The 22,358-nt window shown below is 31.3% G+C and overlaps 2 protein-coding genes across 12 annotated transcripts in view; both read right to left on the reverse strand.

Annotated features, from left to right (window-relative positions):
• Window positions 1–1,476: 1,476 nt before the first annotated feature.
• The window catches only part of LOC129308127 (probable small nuclear ribonucleoprotein F), a 21,338-nt gene continuing 456 nt past the window's right edge, over window positions 1,477–22,358 (reverse strand). The window contains exons 1-5 of one of the 2 annotated variants that reach the window (XM_054949154.1): window positions 5,456–5,605; window positions 4,098–4,185; window positions 3,940–3,977; window positions 2,148–2,212; window positions 1,477–1,850 (exon numbers count right to left, since the gene is read on the reverse strand). In XM_054949154.1, coding sequence (XP_054805129.1) covers window positions 1,781–1,850; window positions 2,148–2,212; window positions 3,940–3,977; window positions 4,098–4,185; window positions 5,456–5,461 — 267 coding nt within the window. In that variant the 5' untranslated portion in view covers window positions 5,462–5,605 and the 3' untranslated portion in view covers window positions 1,477–1,780. Of the gene's footprint in view, window positions 1,851–2,147; window positions 2,213–3,939; window positions 3,978–4,097; window positions 4,186–5,455; window positions 5,606–22,358 lie in introns of those variants that run through there. The other variant, XM_054949155.1, reaches the window with a different exon arrangement.
• LOC129308125 (uncharacterized) lies at window positions 13,345–16,763 on the reverse strand. Of its 10 annotated transcripts, none has more exons than XM_054949142.1 (5): window positions 16,632–16,763; window positions 15,456–15,545; window positions 14,134–14,235; window positions 13,957–14,019; window positions 13,345–13,886 (listed from the first exon to the last, which is right to left on the reverse strand). In XM_054949142.1, the coding sequence occupies exons 1-5, from the start codon at window positions 16,654–16,656 to the stop codon at window positions 13,633–13,635; spliced, it is 534 nt and encodes a 177-aa protein (XP_054805117.1). In that variant the 5' UTR covers window positions 16,657–16,763; the 3' UTR covers window positions 13,345–13,632. The 10 variants fall into 10 exon arrangements, with proteins under 10 accessions (XP_054805117.1, XP_054805116.1, XP_054805115.1 ...); XM_054949141.1 differs by having other exon boundaries at window positions 14,134–14,238; XM_054949140.1 differs by having other exon boundaries at window positions 14,134–14,241.

The raw sequence follows: 22,358 nt of genomic DNA on the forward strand, positions 1-22,358 counted from the left end.
ATGTCAATGGACGGCGTTGTGGTTCCAGAAACCACGATTTTTTGTTGGCCAACAGTATAACTTCCAAAAATGGAGATTGAGAAACGCAAAATCCTGCAACTAAATGGAAATATCCAAAGCCACACGTCTTGCTCGACCAATGAGCGTTGTGTAGTTATCAAGCTTTCTTGCTCCAAAAAACTTACCAGAAATGACGAGCATTTGATGAAAACTACAACTATTGTTGACTGTTAGATTCAATTAAATAATTTATAATCTACTTTTTTTTTTGGTAAGCATAATTTATGTCATTCATGACAATCAGATAACTAGCTCTTATATTTAAGATTGGACGGATTAAAATTTACATCAAATTTTTTTCAAGTCATAAATAGTAAAATATATTGTTACAGTTAGTGTATCTATTTAATATTATAAAAAAATAGGGCAGCCTGACGTTGGAAGAGGTCAGATGAAATTCCGGAAGCCAGGCCAAATCTGATTAATTGGGTTATATTCTAAAGCAGTAATCATGGCAACTACTTGTGAGGTGATCAGGTGAGGAACCATATCTCATCAACCCTATCGTTGCAGTCTTATTCAACATTTTGATCAATTCCTAATTCTTCAATCAACTGTTTTTGTTTTTGTTTTTCCTTTCAATTCCCTCCCACCAAACAGCCCACTATTCTCTTTTTGACCAAATAAGGATTAAGGATTGAAAAATGCGAGGGAAATTGAAACCCAACAAACCTTCTTCTCACCAGTCCTTGATGACAGACTGAAGCATCTCATTCACCCATCACTTGGTCACGTCATCAAATCTAAACCACATAATAAATTTAAAACTTGTGGCTACTGTCCTTTTGAGCATTCATCTTATCGAGGGGTTCCAAATCAAATTATCTTGGCCAAAGTTTAAGTGAGAAAGGGAACAGCGTGAACAAATTCTGTCAAAAACCAAAACTGAAAAATTGATGACTAAAGAATAATTTATAGTTACATACAATATTCACAATCCATCCACCATAATATACGACATTTTCAAGATATTGGGTAGTAATTTCAACTATACCTTTATTTAGTACCCCTTTTTAAAGAACAGTCCATTAAAATTTTAATTATCATTATTAAAACATTTATATAAGATATTGAACCAGTATAATTAAAAACATGTACAACCTAAAAAAGGAAGGATTAAAATTTAATCTAACTTTCATCAAAAACCATAAAATAGTTGCCAATAGCCTACATTGCGAACAAAAAGGAACATGTAAGTTTTATTATTAACAAATAATTCAAAGAGATAACTTGTAATTTTGCCTTTGTGTTCTTATGTTAACATCTGGGCAATCTTAATGCCGTTCATCTTTTCTGGTTTCAGCTAATTGAATAAAAAACGAGCCAACGATCTGTCACTGATATATCCCAGGGAATATATTTTATAAATCCACCACAGTAATTCAGGCATCAACATCAAACAACCAAGCCACAACATGATCACAGGCCAAAAATCCTTCGGCTAAACAGCCAATTGAATAAAAAGATTCACTGTTCATGACCTTCAAATAGTGCAATCTCCTCTGAATTTCATACATATTAATTGAAACATGAAAAGGCCATTAGCCAACATGAGATTTACCCGCCACGCATCGACAAGTTCATGGTCACCCAATTCACAGATAGGCATCACTGATCTTAATCTCAATCTCTACATTAATAAGTACAGACAATGCAACATTTGATTGAGGGGTAAAACGGAGTTCTGTTGAGGCCACAACCACTATGCACTTTGGTCATTCTAATCTTGTTCGGCATCTTCGATTTCTTCATCCTCTGGTACTCCGCGAAGGTAGAGAACGTTGTTGCATCTAAAAATACAAATAATGAAACAAGACTCAATACTTCACCATAACATTTAATCAAAGAACTGCAATAATGAGGAGAATCATGGTAAGAGGATATATGATTATGGTGATTTCAAACAATACGAAATCACAGCCTTATAACTTGGTTCTGATTAACACAGAACAATATTTAGAAGACAAAATAATGCATGGCATTCGTCCCACAAAAATAGGATTAAAACGCAGAAACAGCAGTCAATCTGAGACCTTGCATCAGTTGCAAACGCCAAGAGATTTTATGTATACGATAAAGATAGGTACCTGATTAAAACTTCACCTAAATTTCCAGTGAACTGGCCCTCTATATACTCTTCTGTGTTGGCGAGCTGCAAATACGTTTACACATTTAAAAAAAAATGTTAGAAGCTAACTCCCAGTTTCAATCTGTCACAATTGAACATAAACGTTTAAATTAAAATGGATCTTTGTAGATTTTATTTGGCGTTTCTAATAATTTGGTTAGTTGAAATGGACAAAGTATTAGCAACTCCGGTGTCAATAGACAACAGAGCACTAATATGCCAAAAACAATCTGCTATAGTGTCTGTACATGCAAATTGGATGCATAGGCTCATACATCAATAGGATTTTAAGCTAAAATTGAAGTTTAAAGTAACTACTTAACCAGATTTTCTTGATTTCCACTTTTATTACAGATTCTGCAAAATTTATTAATTCTTACGCACCTCTTCTGAATATTTTATATTGTAAAAAACGCTCAATGCATTCATGTTTGCCCTAATTAAAACTTTAGGCTGAGTTCAAAATTGTAAAAATACCCTCTAGCCTTTCATAAACAATGAAGCGTTAATAGGTAGTGAACTTCAACTTTATTTCTCATTTGAATAGCACATTTCAAAAAGGCATAATACACGTTGTCTTAGTCACAACTGCAGTACATCAAGAATTAAACTCAAGACAGTTCACAAGCTCAGACCTCAGCCAAAGGTCTAAACTCCAAGTTCAAATAAATGAATCATCACAAAGATTTGCAAAACTGAAGTACTGAACTTGAACTGACCAAACCATATTTTGCACTTTTGCTTCTGAATATATGCACATCACATGAGAAAATTTGATAAAATTCATGGTATTTCAATATTTTTACTTCATATGGAAGTCTTACAACAAACTTTACCCCACTCACATAGGGGAAGGTGCATTTTAGCATTTAATATAATATAACCCACTATTCCAGTACCTTAAACCCCATGTGTTATACTTTATTGGATATATTAAGTGTATCCATATTGATGCCACATAGTTCATAGAACTGTCATATCAAGTTGTGATATGATATAGTTCCAGCCTAATGCAGTAAAACAATGTGGAAAGGATAATGCGAACATGCCTCTATTCATGTACTCCTCCAGTCTTCTTTACAAGTCACTTCTACCAACCTCATCAATACCAATGCAAAAAAAAAAAATACAAGGAATAAAAGTATGTAGAATTCCAAATTATATAACTAATTCAAAAGGTAATGTCATGTTACTTTTTCTCTCTCATGAAGGGGTAATTTTGAAAATACTTTTCCAAAATTACTTAAAAAGCCACAGCATGACTTATAAATGTGACCAAATGGAGCTTCTAGAATGTGACTTATAAATAGGACAAGAAGGAGTAATATATATCAATAAAATCTCATACAATTCATAGCATTCATAGGCTATGAACAAGACAGCTCTCTATAATTTATGATTCCCAAGCCACATGCACAGTAAGTAAAGCTTGCATTCGGTTTCATGCATCTATTATATCATTATTTTTATTTTATCTCTCCTCTCCAATTTTTTAGTATCAGAATCTGAATTTTGAATTTTCCACCTAAACTTTGTTCAAATCAATATATCATTTGGTCAAAAAGTTTCTATCAGGTTATTATTGCAAACCACAAAAAAAATCTAGTTTGCACACAGTCTAACAAATTCAAAAGCTTAAAACAAAATAATTTTATAAGACTCTTTAGACTAGCAGTAGAATCAGCCACAAGCCACATAAAGTAGTTCTGTACACAAATGAGCACCCAAAGAGTTAATGTAGAAAAATTCACCTGCAAGTTCATATAGGAATCAACTGAAACAAGAAAACCTGAAAATCAAAATGAATATTAATATACAATAGGGATTAGAGCTAATGAATAAATTCTGAACCGTAATTTTATTTGCAATGGAACAGGTGAATCATTACAACATTTGGTAAGGACCATACCCTTATACTCCATCCCCCACTTCAATTTTACAATAACAGGCTTCCCAGTCAAATTGTTCAGGAAAGGCTTGGGATTAACTGGTATAGTCTGCAGTTTGCAAGAAAAAAGATGTAATTAGAATGAAAAGAAAGTTTAATAATATCACTCCAAGTAAAAGAATTCAAGAAGAAATAAAATAAATTTATAAATATGATATGTGAATAGAATGTGAAGTTGAATTGGTTATAGCAAGGGGATTAGCACTGTATTAGTTGATAACTAAAACCTTATAAATGCAGCAAGGGTGGTGAGAGAGGCTATTGTTGTTGGCTGTTACAGTTCATTTTCACATCTAATACCTTCTCTCTCTCTCCTTTCTCTTTCATAACAAGTGCTATTACTATTAGAGCCTGTTAAAGGTAGTTAGTGAGTTATTCTATCATAGTTAGATATGCTAAGCTACTATGCATTACCGCAATTCAAAAATTTGATTCCTTTGTATAATACATTGACAAAGAAATATTTATGCGAAGAGCAAGGGCTCTAAAATATATAACCTACATTCTTAAAAAAAAAAAAATCTGCTCAAAGAAAAGATATTTCTTTGAGAATTTCTTGTGGAGAGTCTTATACATCAAGAAGTACAATACAAAACCTGGCAACAAAATCTGTAAGAGGTTGACCTTTTGAGCTAATTAAAGTATAAGATTGAGCCTATAGAATATAGAATCAATTCATGGAATGTCTAACAGTAATAGACTGAATTGAAGATTCCTTATTCTTTAAAACTCCTCATTTCTTTTCTTTTTGTCACATAAGAGGCACAAAGCCTTGAGGGGAAGGAACTGGCAAAGGGACGGGAAGGATCTAATCTTTGATATCATATTCAACTTCATCTTAAAAACTGAGGCTGGTGCCATATAAGCTACAAGTTGAGTGGCAACTATTTGCAGTCTACATTTTCAGTACTCAAATCCAACAATGGGAATGCTCGAAGAACATCCGAACAAAGAAAACAGGGGTTCTATTCGCAAATTGTGCTAACAGCCGATATCATATTTCAAAATATGGCAAACCTTAGAAGAAATTTGAAATGCACGACCAAGACGCGTTAATATTTAGGGATAGTTGAAGAAAGTCTCCAAATAAATACTATGTGGAGCAATTTTTCAAAAACATCACGAGCCCGACCAACGGGACATGCAAAGGCCAACATCAAAGACTCCACATAACCAAAGACGCAGCCAAACGGGATAGCAACAGACAACGGAAATGATAAATTTCCACGGAGGTCTTGACCAGAAGACATTGCTGGAAAGGGTGCATCAAAAACAACGATTGCTACTTAGGAAAATACAGAAAGTAAGGAAATACTCACAGCCATTAGAGAGGAGGGCGATGCGGCAACGCTTGATGGACTTGATGAGGGTTTTGGTTTGGGAGCTCGTTAGGGTTTATTTGGTGGAGAAATCAGAGGGTGCACAACAGCCCAGCGTGTAATTTAAGGAAAAAAAAAAAAAAAGGTGGCCACGGTACTTGAATAAACATGAGGGCGTTTCAAGGAAAAAAGGAAAGAAAGAAGGAAGTTTGGATGAGAAAATTATTAAAATGTCCTTCTCATTAAATATAAAAAAATACAATGGTTCTTAAATGTGGGAATACGAGCCAACCTGACTCATATGAGTTAGTTTATATAAATTGAAAGAAATATAAGTTGTATTAGGTTTAATTCATTTTTATATGGGTTGAAAAAATCTCAACTTAACTTATCTCTTAAAAGTTGGCTGGCTAAATGAGCCAACCCTCCAACCCATTTTTTTAATTTATTTTTTATGAGTTTTTTTTAAATACACCTAAATAATAAGTTTTAATTTAATAATTTTTTCATGATTCATTTTACATATACCAAAATATTAATTTATAATATTTATACAAAATATATAAATTAATATAGCTAAATAAACTATGCTTATTATGATTTATATCCACAAAATTTTCTTCTTTTTTAATTTTTTAAAATAATATGGGTTAAACCGACCAACTAACCCATTAGAGTTAACCCATATGATTCACAGGTTATATGATTCAAGTAAAAAAAAACTTATTTTTATTTAAATTAATTTTTTTAACTCAACCCGACCTTTATGATCAATTATTTGAGTCAACTCATATAACCTGACTCATATTCCTTCCTTTAGCAATTCCCCACACTAATGAACTAAGTATATTGTGACATGCTCTGTCCTATTTGCTTTTTAATACATATAGTGAGAAAGCCATGTCAATCAATCGTATTTTCCTTTTGGCCGAAAACTCAATCATATTTTTCTGGCAAAAAAAAAAAATTCAATCATATTTTCACACATTACTTTCATTTTTTATTCAAATATTTGCTGTAATATATCTTCAATTGTCTTCTATGTTTCTTCAAGACCTTCAACATCTTTGAATTTTGAAAAGTCTTCATGAAGAAAATTTTGAACAATTAACTTCTACATTTTTGCAAAAGTCTTCAATAACATTTTTTTTTGGAATGGAAAGAAAATATAAAGGAGAGAAAATTGGAGAAAAAATATATTAAAAAAAGACATTATTCATTCTTGTTTTCTCCTAATTTCTCCCCAATGATGGAAGAAAACCTAAAGGAAAAGCTTTATGTTAGGGAAGGAAAATATTTTTTTCTTCTACTTTTCTCCAATATTTTACTCTTATCCCTATTTTCTTCTCATTCCAAATGAAGGGTAAGAGTTTTAAATTTTCTTTAAGAGTTTTCATTAATCTTTAAATGTCTTCAACATATCATTAATAGAAATTTCTGCAAAAAGCTTCAATTATCTTCCACCTTTATTTAAAATTCAAAAGTTCTCATAAATCTTTAAAAGTTTTTAATTTTTTTCAGAGCCTTCATTGATATTCAAAAGTCTTTAATGTATCTTCAAGGAAATGGTTTACAAGTAGCTTCAATTATCTTCTATATTTTTTCAATAATCTTACACCTTCTAAACGCTATTACTTTTTTTATAAAATTATTAAATCAATGCTTATTTAATGTTTAACTTCTAATAATTTTTATTATTTATGTACATCGCATGGCTGTAAAATCTAGGATTATCGCTAAGTGGCAATTTATATAACCAAGCTTAATAAGGGTGTGAGCGGTAGGGATTTAGTTCTTCGAGCAAATAGTTAGATGTTCTTTGTACATGGAAAAAAAAATCTAATTGAGAGGACTCTACTATTTATATGTCAAACTTGAATAAATTAATATTATTGTACAAACATTATTTTGGAGCAAAATAATTGTACTAACATTTGATTATCGAAGAATGTGTTGAATGTCAATAATAAAATTTTGCTGAGAAAGAAGAAGCTTAACAGATTGGGAAGAAGTTTTGTCATTGGCATCATCATCTATTTAAGGATAACGGAGCTTTGCAAGCACGAGAAAAGGATAGCAAGAGATGTCTCTCATGAATGGCAAGGTTCAAAAGGGTAAACAAAGGAGAGCATAAAATGAATGACAATTAGAATTACAAAATTATACTTGATCAAGCTTAATTAGAAGTCTCGAGTTCAAGCCCTAAGGAGGCAACAATGATTAAATTCTCAGTGGCCAGTATGTTCTTCAAAAAGATGCCTATAATCTACTAACTGAATTAGTTTAGGTCAAAGACTTGAAATATCATAGTAATAAGAGAGAAAAAAATAGAGGGAGAATTAGACATTGTCACAAAGGTAATGGTCAACCAAGTAAGTTTGCTCACTACTAGGTACACATATGTGAAGAATGCCAATGAAAGTGTTATAAGAAAGAGGCATCGAAGTGGTATTATGTAATAACTAAGAGCATTGAGTATTAGACATAGATCTCCTAATTGAGCTAACATAAAAATAATTTTCATATTGGTGGCACCATATATGGAGATTGTGAGACATAAAATGTCCTAATGGAACCCACAACGATTAAGATTGATGCCTGTCCAATAATCCAAATCACTTGGCATGGTTAATCCAGCAGCAAACAAGGTTGTTATTCCAAGAGTTGAAACTATTATTAAAGTGTCAATTCTATATTTGTACTGTTTGGTTATGGATTCCTTTTTCTTCACTTTAGTTTGTGTGTTTTTGAAAGTGAATCTCATCATCATGATGTTTTGAGGCATACTAGTTCATTGCAACACAATCATGTAAGTCACTGGAAATATACGTTTGGATTTTGTTGCATTCAAACATATTTGTGCCAAAGATGGATTTTGCATTCAAACTTATTTGTGCTAAAGATGGATTTTAGTCAAGCCATAGGTCCGCAGTGTTTAAAGTTGTTTAGTGTTTAAAGTTGTTTGGTTTTGTTGGCTTAGCAAAGCAAGATCAATTCTTTTATCTTGTGTAAAGGCATGCACAATTTTAAGGACTTATCGTCTTTTGCATGCTTCAATCTTATTTTATTAGCTTATATATCACTTTCATTCTTCTTTGAAGTTTGCTTTTATTCTAGTCCTCTTAGTGTGTTTCTTTATTCTTTGATCATATTATGATTTTTGTTTTTCCTAATTATAAATGAGAGAATACTATTTAATAGCTACCATGGTCAAATATGACAAGCCAGGACTATGAATATCCAAAAAGGCTATTAATGTGAGCCAATTTGGAGATTGAAGATCCAGGATAAGGAAATAAGGGTATTATAACCTATTCTTTATTTCAAAGAGAAAAACGCTTATTAATTACTGAGTCTGATGCCATACTGGTTTAAACCTTATGAAATATTAGTGCTACCGAATGTAACAATTTTAGAGCGATCAATTCTTTACTTTATATAGGGTTTTGTTCATTTAATCCATTTTGTATTTGTTTTTAGTGGCCACCGATCTAGCAAATACCATTTGTAGACTTTGACACATGGTGTGTGTTCTCATAAATCAGTTTAGTATGATAGCTATATCTAGCTTCTAATTGATCACATCTTGATATGTGGGTTATTTATGACAAAACATCCTATGTAGAGTTCCACACTTGCTCTAGAAATTGCTCACAATTGTCAAAATACACAACCCTTGCACAGCACACAATGATCAAAGCCTTCCTACTAACTAATCCTTGTACATAAGACACACACAAGATTAATTATTAATTACAACCATATATACATTACCAACTATCATGTACAACAAGTCCTACTATGACACAATAGTACAGATGAATAAGTATAACATAATATATAAAAGGACAATAGACAAGTAAATATATTTGATCCTTAACACGTGTGATTCTTCATTTCCTATAGATAATCACACATCCTTCAACTAGATTAGAGGGTGCTAGAAGTTAAGCACTAGAACCTTTGGGGTTGGCATCACTTTTTGCTTCAGCTATCTTTGCAAGGAGAAGAAAGGGATAATAGGAAATTTATCTAATAAATGGTATAGTTGAAGAGGACGGCAGCCAAAAGAGGGTGTATAAGAACACAACTATAAGGATCAAAACCACACTCAACACCAAGAAGGTAGTAGCCAACCAGCTAAGTTTGCTCACTACAAGGTATACACCTGCTAAAAATGCCAGAGATAGTGTTGTCAAAGAAACACCTAGGACTGGCATTGCACAGTTCAAAGCAAAAAGCATCAAATAGAGATCATCTAAATGAGCCCACATGAGAATTATAGTTGTAATAATAGCCCCAAATACAGAGACAGTGAGGGAGAGAATGAACAAATGGAACATAATATGATTCAGCATAATAGCTATTCCTTGATCCACATCACCTGGCATGGCAAACCCAACAGCAAAGGATGCTGTTATTATAAGAGTTGAAACTAATATCAAAGTGTCAATTCTATCTTTATATTGTTCGGTGCTAGGAGATTCTTTTTCTTCACTAGCTTTTGCGTCATTTGAAAGCAACCTAGAAGAACTTCGAGGTTTACTAGCAGATTGCAACGCACTCCATGTAAGTCGCTACAAATAATTAAACACATTTATTTTTGTTATAACAAAAGATTTTTATTAAATCTTTAAAGAAGAATCATGATTTTGACTTAAAAAATTGAACTTGTTAAATTATGAACAATAACTTACCTGTGCAAGGGAGGGATTTTTGTCATGCCTTAAGTCAGCAATGTTTAGAGCTGTTTCGTTTTCTTGGTTAAGTATGGTGAGATTGACTCTATTATCCCAAGTTAACCAATGCACAATTTTGGGGTGCCAGAAGGGTGGCCAAATGCAAAGGAGTATTTCCATTATTATCCTTCTGGTTTATCATAACCTCAAGCTTAGGATGTTGGAGGATGTACCTAACTACCTCATATCTTCCACTTCTAATAGTAATATGGAGCAAATTTTGGCCATTTTTGTCTAGCATCACTGTAGGATCTGTAACATCCTAATTTTTATATAATAAAGAAATTGTGGAATTTAGGTTTTGAGGAAAAAATAATAATAATAGGAATTTATATTATTTGAGATTATTTAGAAATAATATTATGGTTAGGTATTTAATTATGAATTTAAAAATTTAAATTTAAAACCACATAAGTAATATTTAGTTAAGATATAATACATAAATAATTTTTTTTATGTGTGTGTTAAAAAAAGAGAGAGAGAAGGTAGAAGGAACAAAAAAAAAGGGGTGGAAGGTTGTTGTTTTTAAGTCCCACATTGGTTAGATGAGGGAAGAGAAGAGGTGTCTTCATGTATAAAAAGGAGGGGGTGTGTGCATTAGGAAGCATGAGAGGCTAAGATGCAATTTAGAAAAAATTGCAACTTATGGCCCAAAGGTTTGAATAATTAAATTCAGACCTACAGTTTTTTTTAATATAATTTTGGGACCCACAATCCTATTTTTATATTATTTTTCTCTCTTCCTCTCACTCGACGTCTTCTTGCAAGGAGGGATTATTTTCTTTTTCTTCAGGTATGTTCTAACTTTCCTGTTTAGATTAGCATTTAAAAATTTATTTAATTATAAAATTAATTTTATAGTTATTTTCTAAATAATATTAGCTTTCTAGTGATATGATTATTTTGTAGGATAGAGTAAATATTCTGATTAGGATTTTTTTCTATATGATAGTTAATCTGATAATATGATGGATTAAAAATATAGGTTAAAACTCTTAGGGATATAATAAATATTATAGAATATTTTTTTGAGGTTGAAACTCATGTTTAAGAATTTTTGAGTTAAAATCTAGATCTATATGGTTGAATTTATGTGGAATCTGAGATGTAGGGATAAACCTATGATTATTAAATATTTATTTAAGTATGAATAAGTATTTTTGAGGTTATAGAAAGGTGATTTGAGGCTTCAGGATAATTCTAAAATTTTTAATTTATTTTTGGATGAATTTTTAGAATATAGAAGGATGAAATTGTGATACGAGAAGTGATTTGAGGATAAAAAAAATAGTTTATTACGGTACGAGAATTTTAGAAAAAGAATTTGGGAAGTTAAATGAGGCATAAATCTTAAATTAGTATTAATATGGATTATAGATCTAAGACTTTCTAACTCTTTAAATTAGAGTTATTTATTTTAATGTAAAATTAATATATAGTATTATGAAATAATTATGTAGATTATATTGACAAAGATAGTGGTGAAAAAGGAGTTGTGAAGGGGAACTTATTATTCAAGACACAAGGTAACCATTATTAATGTGTTGTGATGAGTGTGTTTGTGAATGATTATGTGTTGACTTGTTGTTTGGAAAAACTATGAATTATTGAAAATAAATACTGTTATATACTTATTTGAAATTATTGCCAAGTGGGTCAAAAATTTATTTTTATTTATCATGATGAGATATTATTGTTCGGATATATTCCTGTTTGGATATTTGAATGATGCATGACTTGTCAGAGTATTTTAATGTATGGTGTTAATGGGAATTTCTGTTCGGTTAATTATTACCACGTGGTAAGCCCTCATTGGACCAAATGAGTGGCGTGTCGCTTGGTCCAACTCACCTTTAGCCGGGTGATTTGACGTCCGAGCATGGCGAAAGGAGGATATAAGGTGTAGTCATGCAAATTAAATACTTGTTCGGTTTGTTTGAAAATATTGTTCGGTTAAATGTTTTGTGTGCCCACTTAGCAATCGCATGATTAGTTACAACCGCATGCATCATTACATATTAATTTTTGGTTATTGGGACTTTTAAGTCTCATTCCCCATGGTTAATATTTTTACAGGATCGAGTCCGGCCGAGAAAGCACCAGAGTTGTAACTATGGTGTATGAGACACCATCTTTTACGTTGCCTCTTATTTTGGATTATACAATGTATCTTGTGCCAACTTAGGACATATCTTCTTTGTGAAGCATGTAAACTCTAATCCTTTTTATTAAAAGTATTTATATGACCAAGAGTATTATGTCTGTCCCTCATAGTTTTAATTACCTTTTTGGATATTTTAAGACCTGCGTTATGTCTTGGATGTATCATGGTAAGAAAATTTTCTACCATGATAATGGTTTTAATAATTTGCGAAAAATCGGTCTGTAAGTTTTGAGGGTGTTACAGGATCTGGGTAGTATTTTAGCAACTCTTCAACTACTTTTAAGTGACCTTTACTACATACCAAATGAATAGGAAAGAAGCCATTATTGTCCCTTTCCATAATGCATGAAGAACATTTCTTTACTAAGTTGGAAACACCTTCATAGTACCCCATATGAAGAGGAAGCTTCCCTTCTTCATTTCTCAAGTGTATCCAATTTGGTTTCTTACTCAAAATGGCATGCAACATATCTGTGATAGATAAAAAATAATAATTAAGATTTAATAAATGAATAATGTTTCAGTAATATAGTAAAGAAACAAATCCTTGAGTTAGTGACAACTACCCATATTTCTCTTGATGAGTGCTGGAACAAAGGGAGATTTTCCTTGAGGCTTTAAGTCATATTGGATGCAGAGATCTAATAGTTGATCAACAACTTCCTTACAACCAACCTCAATGGCCACGTACAATAATGATTTCCCTTCGTTGTTGACTATAAATGCTGCTAGTTGATTAACAATTCCCTTGAAATCAGCCTCAAGCTTTGAACCATCCTTAATGAAAGGGGCTTTAAAGGCGTGGAAAATATTAGCCCCATTATGGGCATTGACCATAAATGCCTTATGAAAAAATGTGTTTCCTTGTTTGTTTCGTAATAAAGTGAGAGACATCAAGAGCATCATTTGCAAAGTAGATTGATCTTGCTGATGACCATCTGTTTCACGTCTCACAAAAGGCAACCAAGAATTCAAGAGGAATTGAATGGTAGAGCCATGGCCTGCTCTTGCAGCAACATGTAATGCAGTATCATAGTTGTTGTTGGTGACTGTGAAAAGATAGGGAGCTTGTTGAGCTACCTTCTGTACCATTGCGTTATTTCCATAAGCAGCTGCTAAATATAGGACTGTATTCCCTAAAGGAGTACGTTGCTTATAAATTGCATTATCAGTTACAATGAAATCTTTGTTTGAAGTGGCAACATTGGAATCCATGGAAACATATGCTGCTGTAATCAAGTTCAAGTCTTTGTTGGGTCTATGTTCATACTCTGTTAACTTGTGCTCCAAACTGATGATGAAATTTCCATCCCTCTTGAGAATCTCACCACTCGCATTTGAATGTCCCCTGTTACTTCTCTTAGAGCAAGAGGCATATCTTCCTCATCAATATATTCACTTTCTCTATTATTGTTTGACTTTAACTTGAATGCTCTCCCTCTTCCTTGGACTCCATGGCTTTGCTCGAACACAATTGTTACTCCAGATGGTTCACTTGATGATGAGAAGACATATTTCCAGTTGGAATCTAGAAAACATTATGATATGTTAATAGTTCATTCTATAATGGCAAAGCATAGTGATGAAAATTCACATACCGCAATATATTTCAGTATTAGATTCACTGGGCCATGAGAAGAAAACATACCCTCGAGCAAAACCTGATAGGTTTGCTTGAAATTAGATTTTATGTGAAGCAAGTTATGTGTAGAAAGCAAGAATTTTAATTAATTCATTTCGAGTGATAGTAAAGCAAAGGAATGAGAATGGCATACCCTTTTGATTTTCATTTTCAGTAATTGTTCTAGAATATCTTATCTCCAGTTCGTGTTCTGTTCGATCCTCTTTCATCTCAGGTACAAGCCAAGTTATTCCATCTTCTCCTCAATCAAAAAAGCAAATAAATTAATTATATGTTATATACTTTGTAGAATTTTCATGTTAAATATTATGTATCATAATTTACAAATACTTCATTTCAATCTTATTTGTCATACTGGAAAACAATATAATTAATTTTCTCTAATGGTGTGTTTGGTTTGGATTAATAAAAATTTAGATTTGAACCAAATCCTTAATTTGGATATGACAAATTTTATGAATTTGAAAATCTAAATCTAAATTTATTTTTTATTATATATTTTTGTAATTTTAAATTTATTCTACACTTTTAGTCATTTTAAATTTTTTGTTATATTTATATTTTCACTATAGATGCCTCTATCATTCTTGTGTTTTTTTTTTTTTTGTCTTTCACTATTGCCTCTTGTTAATTGAAAATTAAAAGTAAATTCATCACTCCTAATTTTCTATTTTTGTTTCAAATTTTAACTCATTTCTTTTCTTTATTTAAAACTTTTTTGAACTATCCCAATAAAGAATTTTAAATACATAAATTTTAAATATAAAATTTAAAATATGAGATTTTAAAGTTGAAAATCAAATTTAAATTCATTTATCCAAATGCTACCTAAAGTCATTTTAAGCAATATTAAAAAAATCATAAGAATAAATATATATGAAATAAAGTTGCACATATCTTAATCTATTAGTGGAAAATATAAAAAGCATACTAGACATAAAATATAATGAGACAATGAGTGTTAGGTCCTGCTTAAATTTTTTCAAAAATAAATTATAAATATCAATTTAAATAGTTACATTTGATATTTAAACATTTATTTATAATTAAAATTTTTAGATTTTTAATTATTTTGATTGATATTTTTAACTCAATTTAATGTTTTGGGATTTAATTATTATTCTTCCAACTATAATTAAGTTTTTCATAAAATCTAGTTGTTTGGGGCTTTTGAAATTCGAAATTTTCATTTTAATCGTAACAAAACTAAAATATATCTCTATTCTCTTCTCTAAATTAAACAAGAGATCAGTAAAATCCCTCTTCTCCCTGTCCATTAAACTATAAAGTATAAACAAACCCTTGTCCAATTGCTCTATTGACAGGAAGAAAATCAATATCCTAAAAAAAAAAAAACATTTAAGTTAAGAATATCCAATGAGTTGATATAAATTAAAAGAAGAATACAACAGAGACAGACATGGAAGAAAATGGCCAAGAGTTGGAAGCACTTACTGCTGTCTGGCCTTTGTAATTCCATCTGCGGAATCGGTGATGACCCTTTCACTTTGTGGGCTCTTTGTTCCTTTCTTACAAATGCCAATTCTGAAATCATATCACATCGTCAAAAGATGCTTTAGTTATAAAGCATTCTATTATTTTGTCATGATAATAATAATTACGAAACATTGATATCAATATTAAACTAAACGTATTTTAATTAAAATAAAGCTATGTACATATATTAAAAACATTTAATTAGTTGACTAAATAGAAGCAGAGCACTCCAGCAGTAATATGAAACCAAACCAGAAAAACAAGCGGCTTGTTTTGGCCATTTTAAGTTAGTATGAACTGTTCAATGAACCGGATTGAGCCGTTTAAACGGGAAACCAAGCAGGGTTGGATAGATGGGGTTTTGATTGAACTAAAGAGAAAAAAAGGGGAAGAAGCATCAGCAAAAATCCCAGAACCTACCTTGTCGATTGAAAAGCTTGGAGACGAAACTGAAAAAGATGATCGAAATGAAAACTGGAGAACCTGCTACGACCTTGGAAACCAAAAGTATTTATCCGGTTCCGGTGGATCCAGGAGTGAAGACGAAGAAAGAAGAAACAAAATGAAGGACGTGATGGAAATGAAACCCAAACGAAAACGTAACATATTTGAAAAGCCAAAGGCCCAAACCTAGTCTGTCAATGACTCAATCATCATGTGGGGGTGAGAGAGAGAGGGCGGGGGGAGCAAGGGAGTGAGTGCTGTGAAAGCAAACATGACAAATATCACAGTATGGAAAATATTTAAATATAAATATTCACAAATTTTTATTTTAACCTCAATTTACAAACCTTAATTTATTATAATCCCAATTGGAAATTTTTATCCGAGAAAATAGAAGAAGGATAAAGGGATTAGGTAAGAAGAAGGAAGCTTTCTTCTTCTTCTTCTTCTTCTTCCTTTCTTTGACCAATAGTAAGAAGAGGGAAGCTTCTCCCCATTAAATGTATTATTCTTAAAACCATTTTCTTTTTCTTGTAACTCTTTGTTTTTTGCTCAATGGAAATTATGAAAATGTAAAATTCAAAAAAATTATTTTTTTATACAAATTGATTTATAAAAGAACAATAAATTTTTTTAGGATGTGATTAATATATAAACCTTGAAGAAGCTAAGTATAGATGCGGCACTCACCGGCGTGTGACCACTGCGATTCCATTTGCGGAATGAGCGATGAACCTTCAACGTACCTCTGCGTCTGCGTTTCCAGTGTGAGACTGAAAGACCTTCACGAGGCTCCTTTATCTATAGGAACCAGGAACCACCCATCGCCCATCAGCTTCAATTATTTAGTTCTCTTTAATTATTCCAATTATTTTTCTCTCTCAAATGGAGGGCACTCAACTTCCTTTCTTTTTAATTATTTTATTTTATATTTACCATTACAAACTATAATATTCATATATTTTCCTAACAACCCAGAGGAACCAGTCAGGAATGGACACCCCGATTGCAATGTCCGGATAAAAGTGAGCCCTATCATGACAAAGGCTAAAACAAACCCAATCATTTAAAAAGTATATATTTAATTAATGCGTAGAAAGTGTACAGCTTTTATTAATTATACACACACACACACACTTATACCTATATCATAAAATTGTTTTGTGCATGTCACTCTCCAAGTTAATGGAATAATATTATATACCATGCTGGGTATGGTCTTCTTGCAAAATACCATCAGATCTGGAAAAGAAAACCAAGACCTTGTGAAAAGTCCCACCTTCATCTCAATGGAAATGGAATCAAGAGACCTCGCGGTGGAGCTAGCTAGGATGGTCATTGGTCTGTATGGTTCAAAAAGCATTGGATTCTTCTTATAAAACTGTTCGGGGAAGATCTCTTACCATTCAAAACTTTGCAAACTGGAAACTCAGGTAGTTGCCAATTTCCTTTGTTGGCTATCTCCAAAGCTGTTATCTCAGGGTGTTTGAGAGTAGGAAAAATCACAACCGACCCTCTCTCAAGAAATTAATTACATGCGAAATGTGGATCGTTGTTAAAATAAAAGCGTGACTTATTTTTTTCTCAAATAAAACTTATTGTTGGATCTTATTTGTGATAAATTTTTTTGAGAGGAGGTTGAATGTGATTCTCTCTTAAAAATAGTTCTGAGGGCATCTTGCTTCTGGACATAACTCATTTGCATTGTCATTTTTCTAAATGTCTCTTCTTTGCATGTGATGCTAATTTTTTCTTTAACTTTTCTTTTTCACCGGGGATTGTTGTGTCCATTTAACTTTTTTTGTTTCTTTTTTAACTATTTTCGTTAATCTTATATGCTATTTTATTTCTATATTAATAATATTGTTCTCCTTCAAACAAAATTAATAGAATAATAGGGAAGATCACACCCAGGGCTTTAGAGGAGACCCAGTGCATTTTGAAATTATTTTGCAGGTTTAAAGGCTTTTTTTATAAATATATTTTAGGGAAAAAAGACATAATTGTCCTAAGTGAAAAAAGATAGCAAATGAAAATTCATATTTTTATAGCAAGATGTTCACATATTCACAATTTTATGATTAGAAATTAACAAATAATTATTTATTGATAGTAAAATTTTATTTAAAGTTGACAAGTTTGTGTTAGTCAAGTTTACACATTTATAATTTAAAGTTTGAATATTCACAAATACAGGTTCATTATTGACAAGGCACGGCCCATAATTTATGACTTTAAATATTCAGACCTAAAATTTATTCTGACTGCAAGTTCAAATTTTTGTAATTATATATTTATAAATTCATAACTTTATGTTCACAAATTAATAAATAATTGTCCTTTGATAGTTAAATTCCTGTTCAAAGTTGACAAATTCATTTTTACCAACTTCAAAAATTTACAACTAATTAAAGTTTGAATATTTATAGATACATATTCATCTATTAATAAATTAAAATCTGTAATTAATGATTTCATATATTTAGAGCTAAGCTTCATCGTGTTAGCAAGTTTAGATCTTTACAATTAAATGTTTACAAATTCATAATTTTATGTTCACATATTAGTAAATAATTATTCACTAATAATGAACCTAAAATTTTTCTTTCCTACTAAGGGCAATTGTGTCTTTTCTTTCTAAAATATATTTATGAAAAGAATCCTCAGATAAACAGAATAATTTCAAAATGCATGAGGTCCTAAGTGCGTTTTTTCTCCAACGAGGGCTTTATATGCAATTTTTCTAAATTAATATCCTCCCTACAACTCAAGCCATGAGAATCTCCTGGATTTTGGTGACCCAGCCAATGCCAATTGAAGACTTCCTCGAATGACTTGTAGTTGAACTAGTTATTATTGAATTAATATTGTTTTAATATATTTTTATATTAATACATTTTTAATCTAGAGCTAAAACATAAATTTTTCCTAGACACATTTTCAGTGAGGCGTAGTTTGTTTCGCCTTTTTTCCTTTATCTTTTTTATTTTAAATTCCGTGAGAAAATGAGCACTTAAGAATTTTTTTAAAAAACAGTGCGTATGTGTGAGTGAAAGCAAGGCCAAAACCTGATGAATTACTTCCAAAATTCTCTTATAACCTTAATGAAAAGTATACATTATATTTTTAAACAACTTTTCATGGCAAATGTAAAGGTCTTCAAATAAGAGTTTTACACAAAGCAGAGTATGAATTAATATGCTTAAAAATATATTAAAATAAGTAAGGGAGAAAGAAATTGTTCAGGATTATTTATTTTGATTTAGCTCTAACTACCTAACATCTAATCCTAAAAAATTTTAAAATTTTTTTATTATAATCTAGAATTATTATTTATCTTATATCTATCATCATTGATACATAGAGCTTGAAATGACATGATTGTGGTCTTAAGAATACAAAGCTTCCTCAGCTCAAATCAATCAATCATCAACTTATATATACGAAGCTTGTAGATTCAACCTGACAAGAAAAAGATTGATTTTCATTGGTTGATGGACTTAAGGTCAATGTTGATATCATTCTTTTATCGGATAATTTTATTGAACATTTCTCCTCATTGGTTAATGGATTGAAATTATTTTCTCGTTTTTCATTTATTTTTAATTTATTTTTATAGGAGCATTAAATTTCATTTTGAATTTCTACAGTCATTTATCATGAGAGTATTATATCCACCATTTTAGCATTTCTCCATGTTCTCAAGTTCTACAATATAAATATATATATATATAGAGAGAGAGAGAGAATGTTTTTTTTCCAATATGTGGATATCATTAATCATTGATGTCATATCTCAAAAATTAAATGTGATCGGCACGAAATGTGAGCACAAAACTCACATCCTTTAAATCTCGATCAGATAAACTCATAAGTTAACACTTTGAATACATTAATAGGATGATTAGAAATTTCTTTTACAATATTAAATTCGATGTTTAATCTCAAAGAAATATGAAGCTCCTACTTATAATTTACATGGAGAACATGAGGCCAGGCTCTAATATGAATACAACGTTCAAATCTTCACCAAATTAAAATTTATCTAAAATAATTCTTCCTTTTCAGTTCAGTAATACAACTCCTCGATGGATACCTCGAAATACAAGTTCAACTATTATCTAAGGTAAAAATATTTTTCAGTGAATAGCATCTCAAAATAAAATTCAAAGTAATAAAGAAAGTAATATAAATAGAATAAGCATGAATTTAACTAAAATAATCAATTAAAAAAAGCAATGGTGTATAACTCAAACTAAGTATTTTTTTTAACTATCATACTTGTATTAAACAATGAAGAAATGTAACTTTCTCATTATAAAGAAATCCATTCACAAAAGTCAACTTGTTTAGTAAAATTCATTTAAAAAAATTAAGTTCAAAATATCCTTGAGCAAAATTTTTTATCAGAACAGATAACAAGTGTAGACACATAATCTATGAGAGTAAATAACAACAAGTGTGAATACATAATCTACGAGAATACATAACCAATCAAGTGTGGTTAAAAGCCATGAAATAAGCATGGCAGGAGCCACAAAACCAGCGTGAGTACAATGCTCATGAATATCAATCTCTTCGTTTCACGTGTGTTAGCCTGTGCATGGGGCTAGCACCTCCTATAAAATACTCTACTAGTAAGGTGTACCATGACACATTAAAGGTTAACGGAATTATCTTTAGCAACTAGCGTTCTAATTCGATCTCACACTTTAAATCAAGCATACATGAGTCATAATAATAAATGATTTCCTAAACCGTAAAATCAAACATTCTCAATATATTAAATAATAGAAGACACTCAATCATAAAATAATTCTGACTCTTTTTATAAACCTTTGTATAGTAAAAACGTTTTTATTTATGATAGTTGATAATAAAATTTAAAATATAACAATATAAACAGTCATGAATACATTTAAATATTATTGTGAAGAGAATAAATTTATTAACAAATTATATAGGACACTATTCACTCACTTGAAATGTTTTTTTTTTCTTAATTCATAGTTCACTTATTACCACTTTACTCCAACTTCTCCTCTTTTAAATACCCTTTAAAATATAATAAGATTTTAATAAATTTTTAATCAGTTGAATAGTTGCCTTCCGGCATTAACATAAAGGTTTGAAACTTTTAGAGCTAGGACTTTTTACATAAAAGTCCCTCACTAGTCATTGTTGATTCTCCATTTAAATACCATCTTTTATTAATCTTCTTATCAAAATACCAACTATACCTCATTTCAATTCCATTCATAAAAGTTTTAAGCATTCAAATCTTTATCACATAATTCATTCACAGTCATTTATTTTTCAATAATTAAATAACACATCTTATTAAATTCACAATCAAATTTTTTTTGTTAATTTCAAATTATATTCATAAATCAATAATAACAACCATACTAAACACACTTCTCACAACAATTAATAAAATTTTAAAAAAAATATATCATAATTAAACAAAACTCTCTAAATAAATATTTTATCAAACACTTTAAAACATCAATTCTTAAACAATTGCCAACCCCCTCTTTAATTTCACTTTTAAAAATTTCATAGTATCAATATTGTAATCAATAACCACGTCAAATTTAATTAAAACTCAACCCACACACACCACCACCATCATCTTCTGTCTATTACTGTAAGTTTCAGCTTAATTAATTCAAGCTAAGATTCCCTTTCATATACACACACAGCCACGAACAGCAGTAACAGAGGAGAGAAAAAATTTTCCAACTTCAATTATTAACTCACATACACACACGAGAACATCAAGAAGGAAGGTTCACAACCACTCACAACCACAGCAACAATTTCTTCAATCCATACACGCGCACAGAACCGAGGAGGGAGGAAGAGATTTTCAAGATCGTTACCTCTAATCAACAATGGTGAAAGCTAGAGGAGATGCTGCTACTTAAACAAGGAAGAAAAGGTGAACACAGACCAGCGATGTGCGAAACAGAGGTAAAGGGAGGAGACTATGGCAGCAACCCACACAGCAGCGCGCCATATGGGAGAAACAGGGGAAGAAGAATGACGGAGGAAAGGATTCTGACACCACAGTCGATAATGACGGCAGCGAGAAGGAGAAGAGAAGTTCAGAGGTTAAGGTTTCAATGCTCTCTGACAAAGAAAAACTCTTTTCCCCTATCGATTCATCTGACCAATACCCAACTCCTCCCCTGTTCTTGAATGCTCCAACAGCAGAGAAGTGAAGGAAGAGAGACGAAGATGATCCTACTCAGTACTCACCACATACGACATCAAACGACAAAGAAGGAAGAAAAAAGGTGGAGTCCAGCACATTGAATGAGAGAAGATGAACGTGAATTGAGGAAAGAGGGAGGAGAAATTTCTAGATCCAAAGAGAAAGACGGCTGTCGGTATCTTCTTCCCATATTCTGA

This window comes from Prosopis cineraria, unplaced genomic scaffold (genome assembly GCF_029017545.1).
Source record: "Prosopis cineraria cultivar Desert tree isolate PC_DT_omini unplaced genomic scaffold, ASM2901754v1 PC4, whole genome shotgun sequence".
Taxonomy (NCBI): Eukaryota; Viridiplantae; Streptophyta; class Magnoliopsida; order Fabales; family Fabaceae; genus Prosopis; species Prosopis cineraria.

Coding starts and splice junctions, on each gene's coding strand:
- LOC129308125 (XM_054949140.1), bottom strand. CDS start 16,656: ATGGAATCGCAGTGGTCACACGCCG. Junction 15,546..16,631: donor ATCGCAGTGGTCACACGCCG/GTGAGTGCCGCA, acceptor ATATGATTTCAG/AATTGGCATTTGTAAGAAAG. Junction 14,020..14,133: donor TGAAAATGAAAATCAAAAGG/GTATGCCATTCT, acceptor CAAACCTATCAG/GTTTTGCTCGAGGGTATGTT.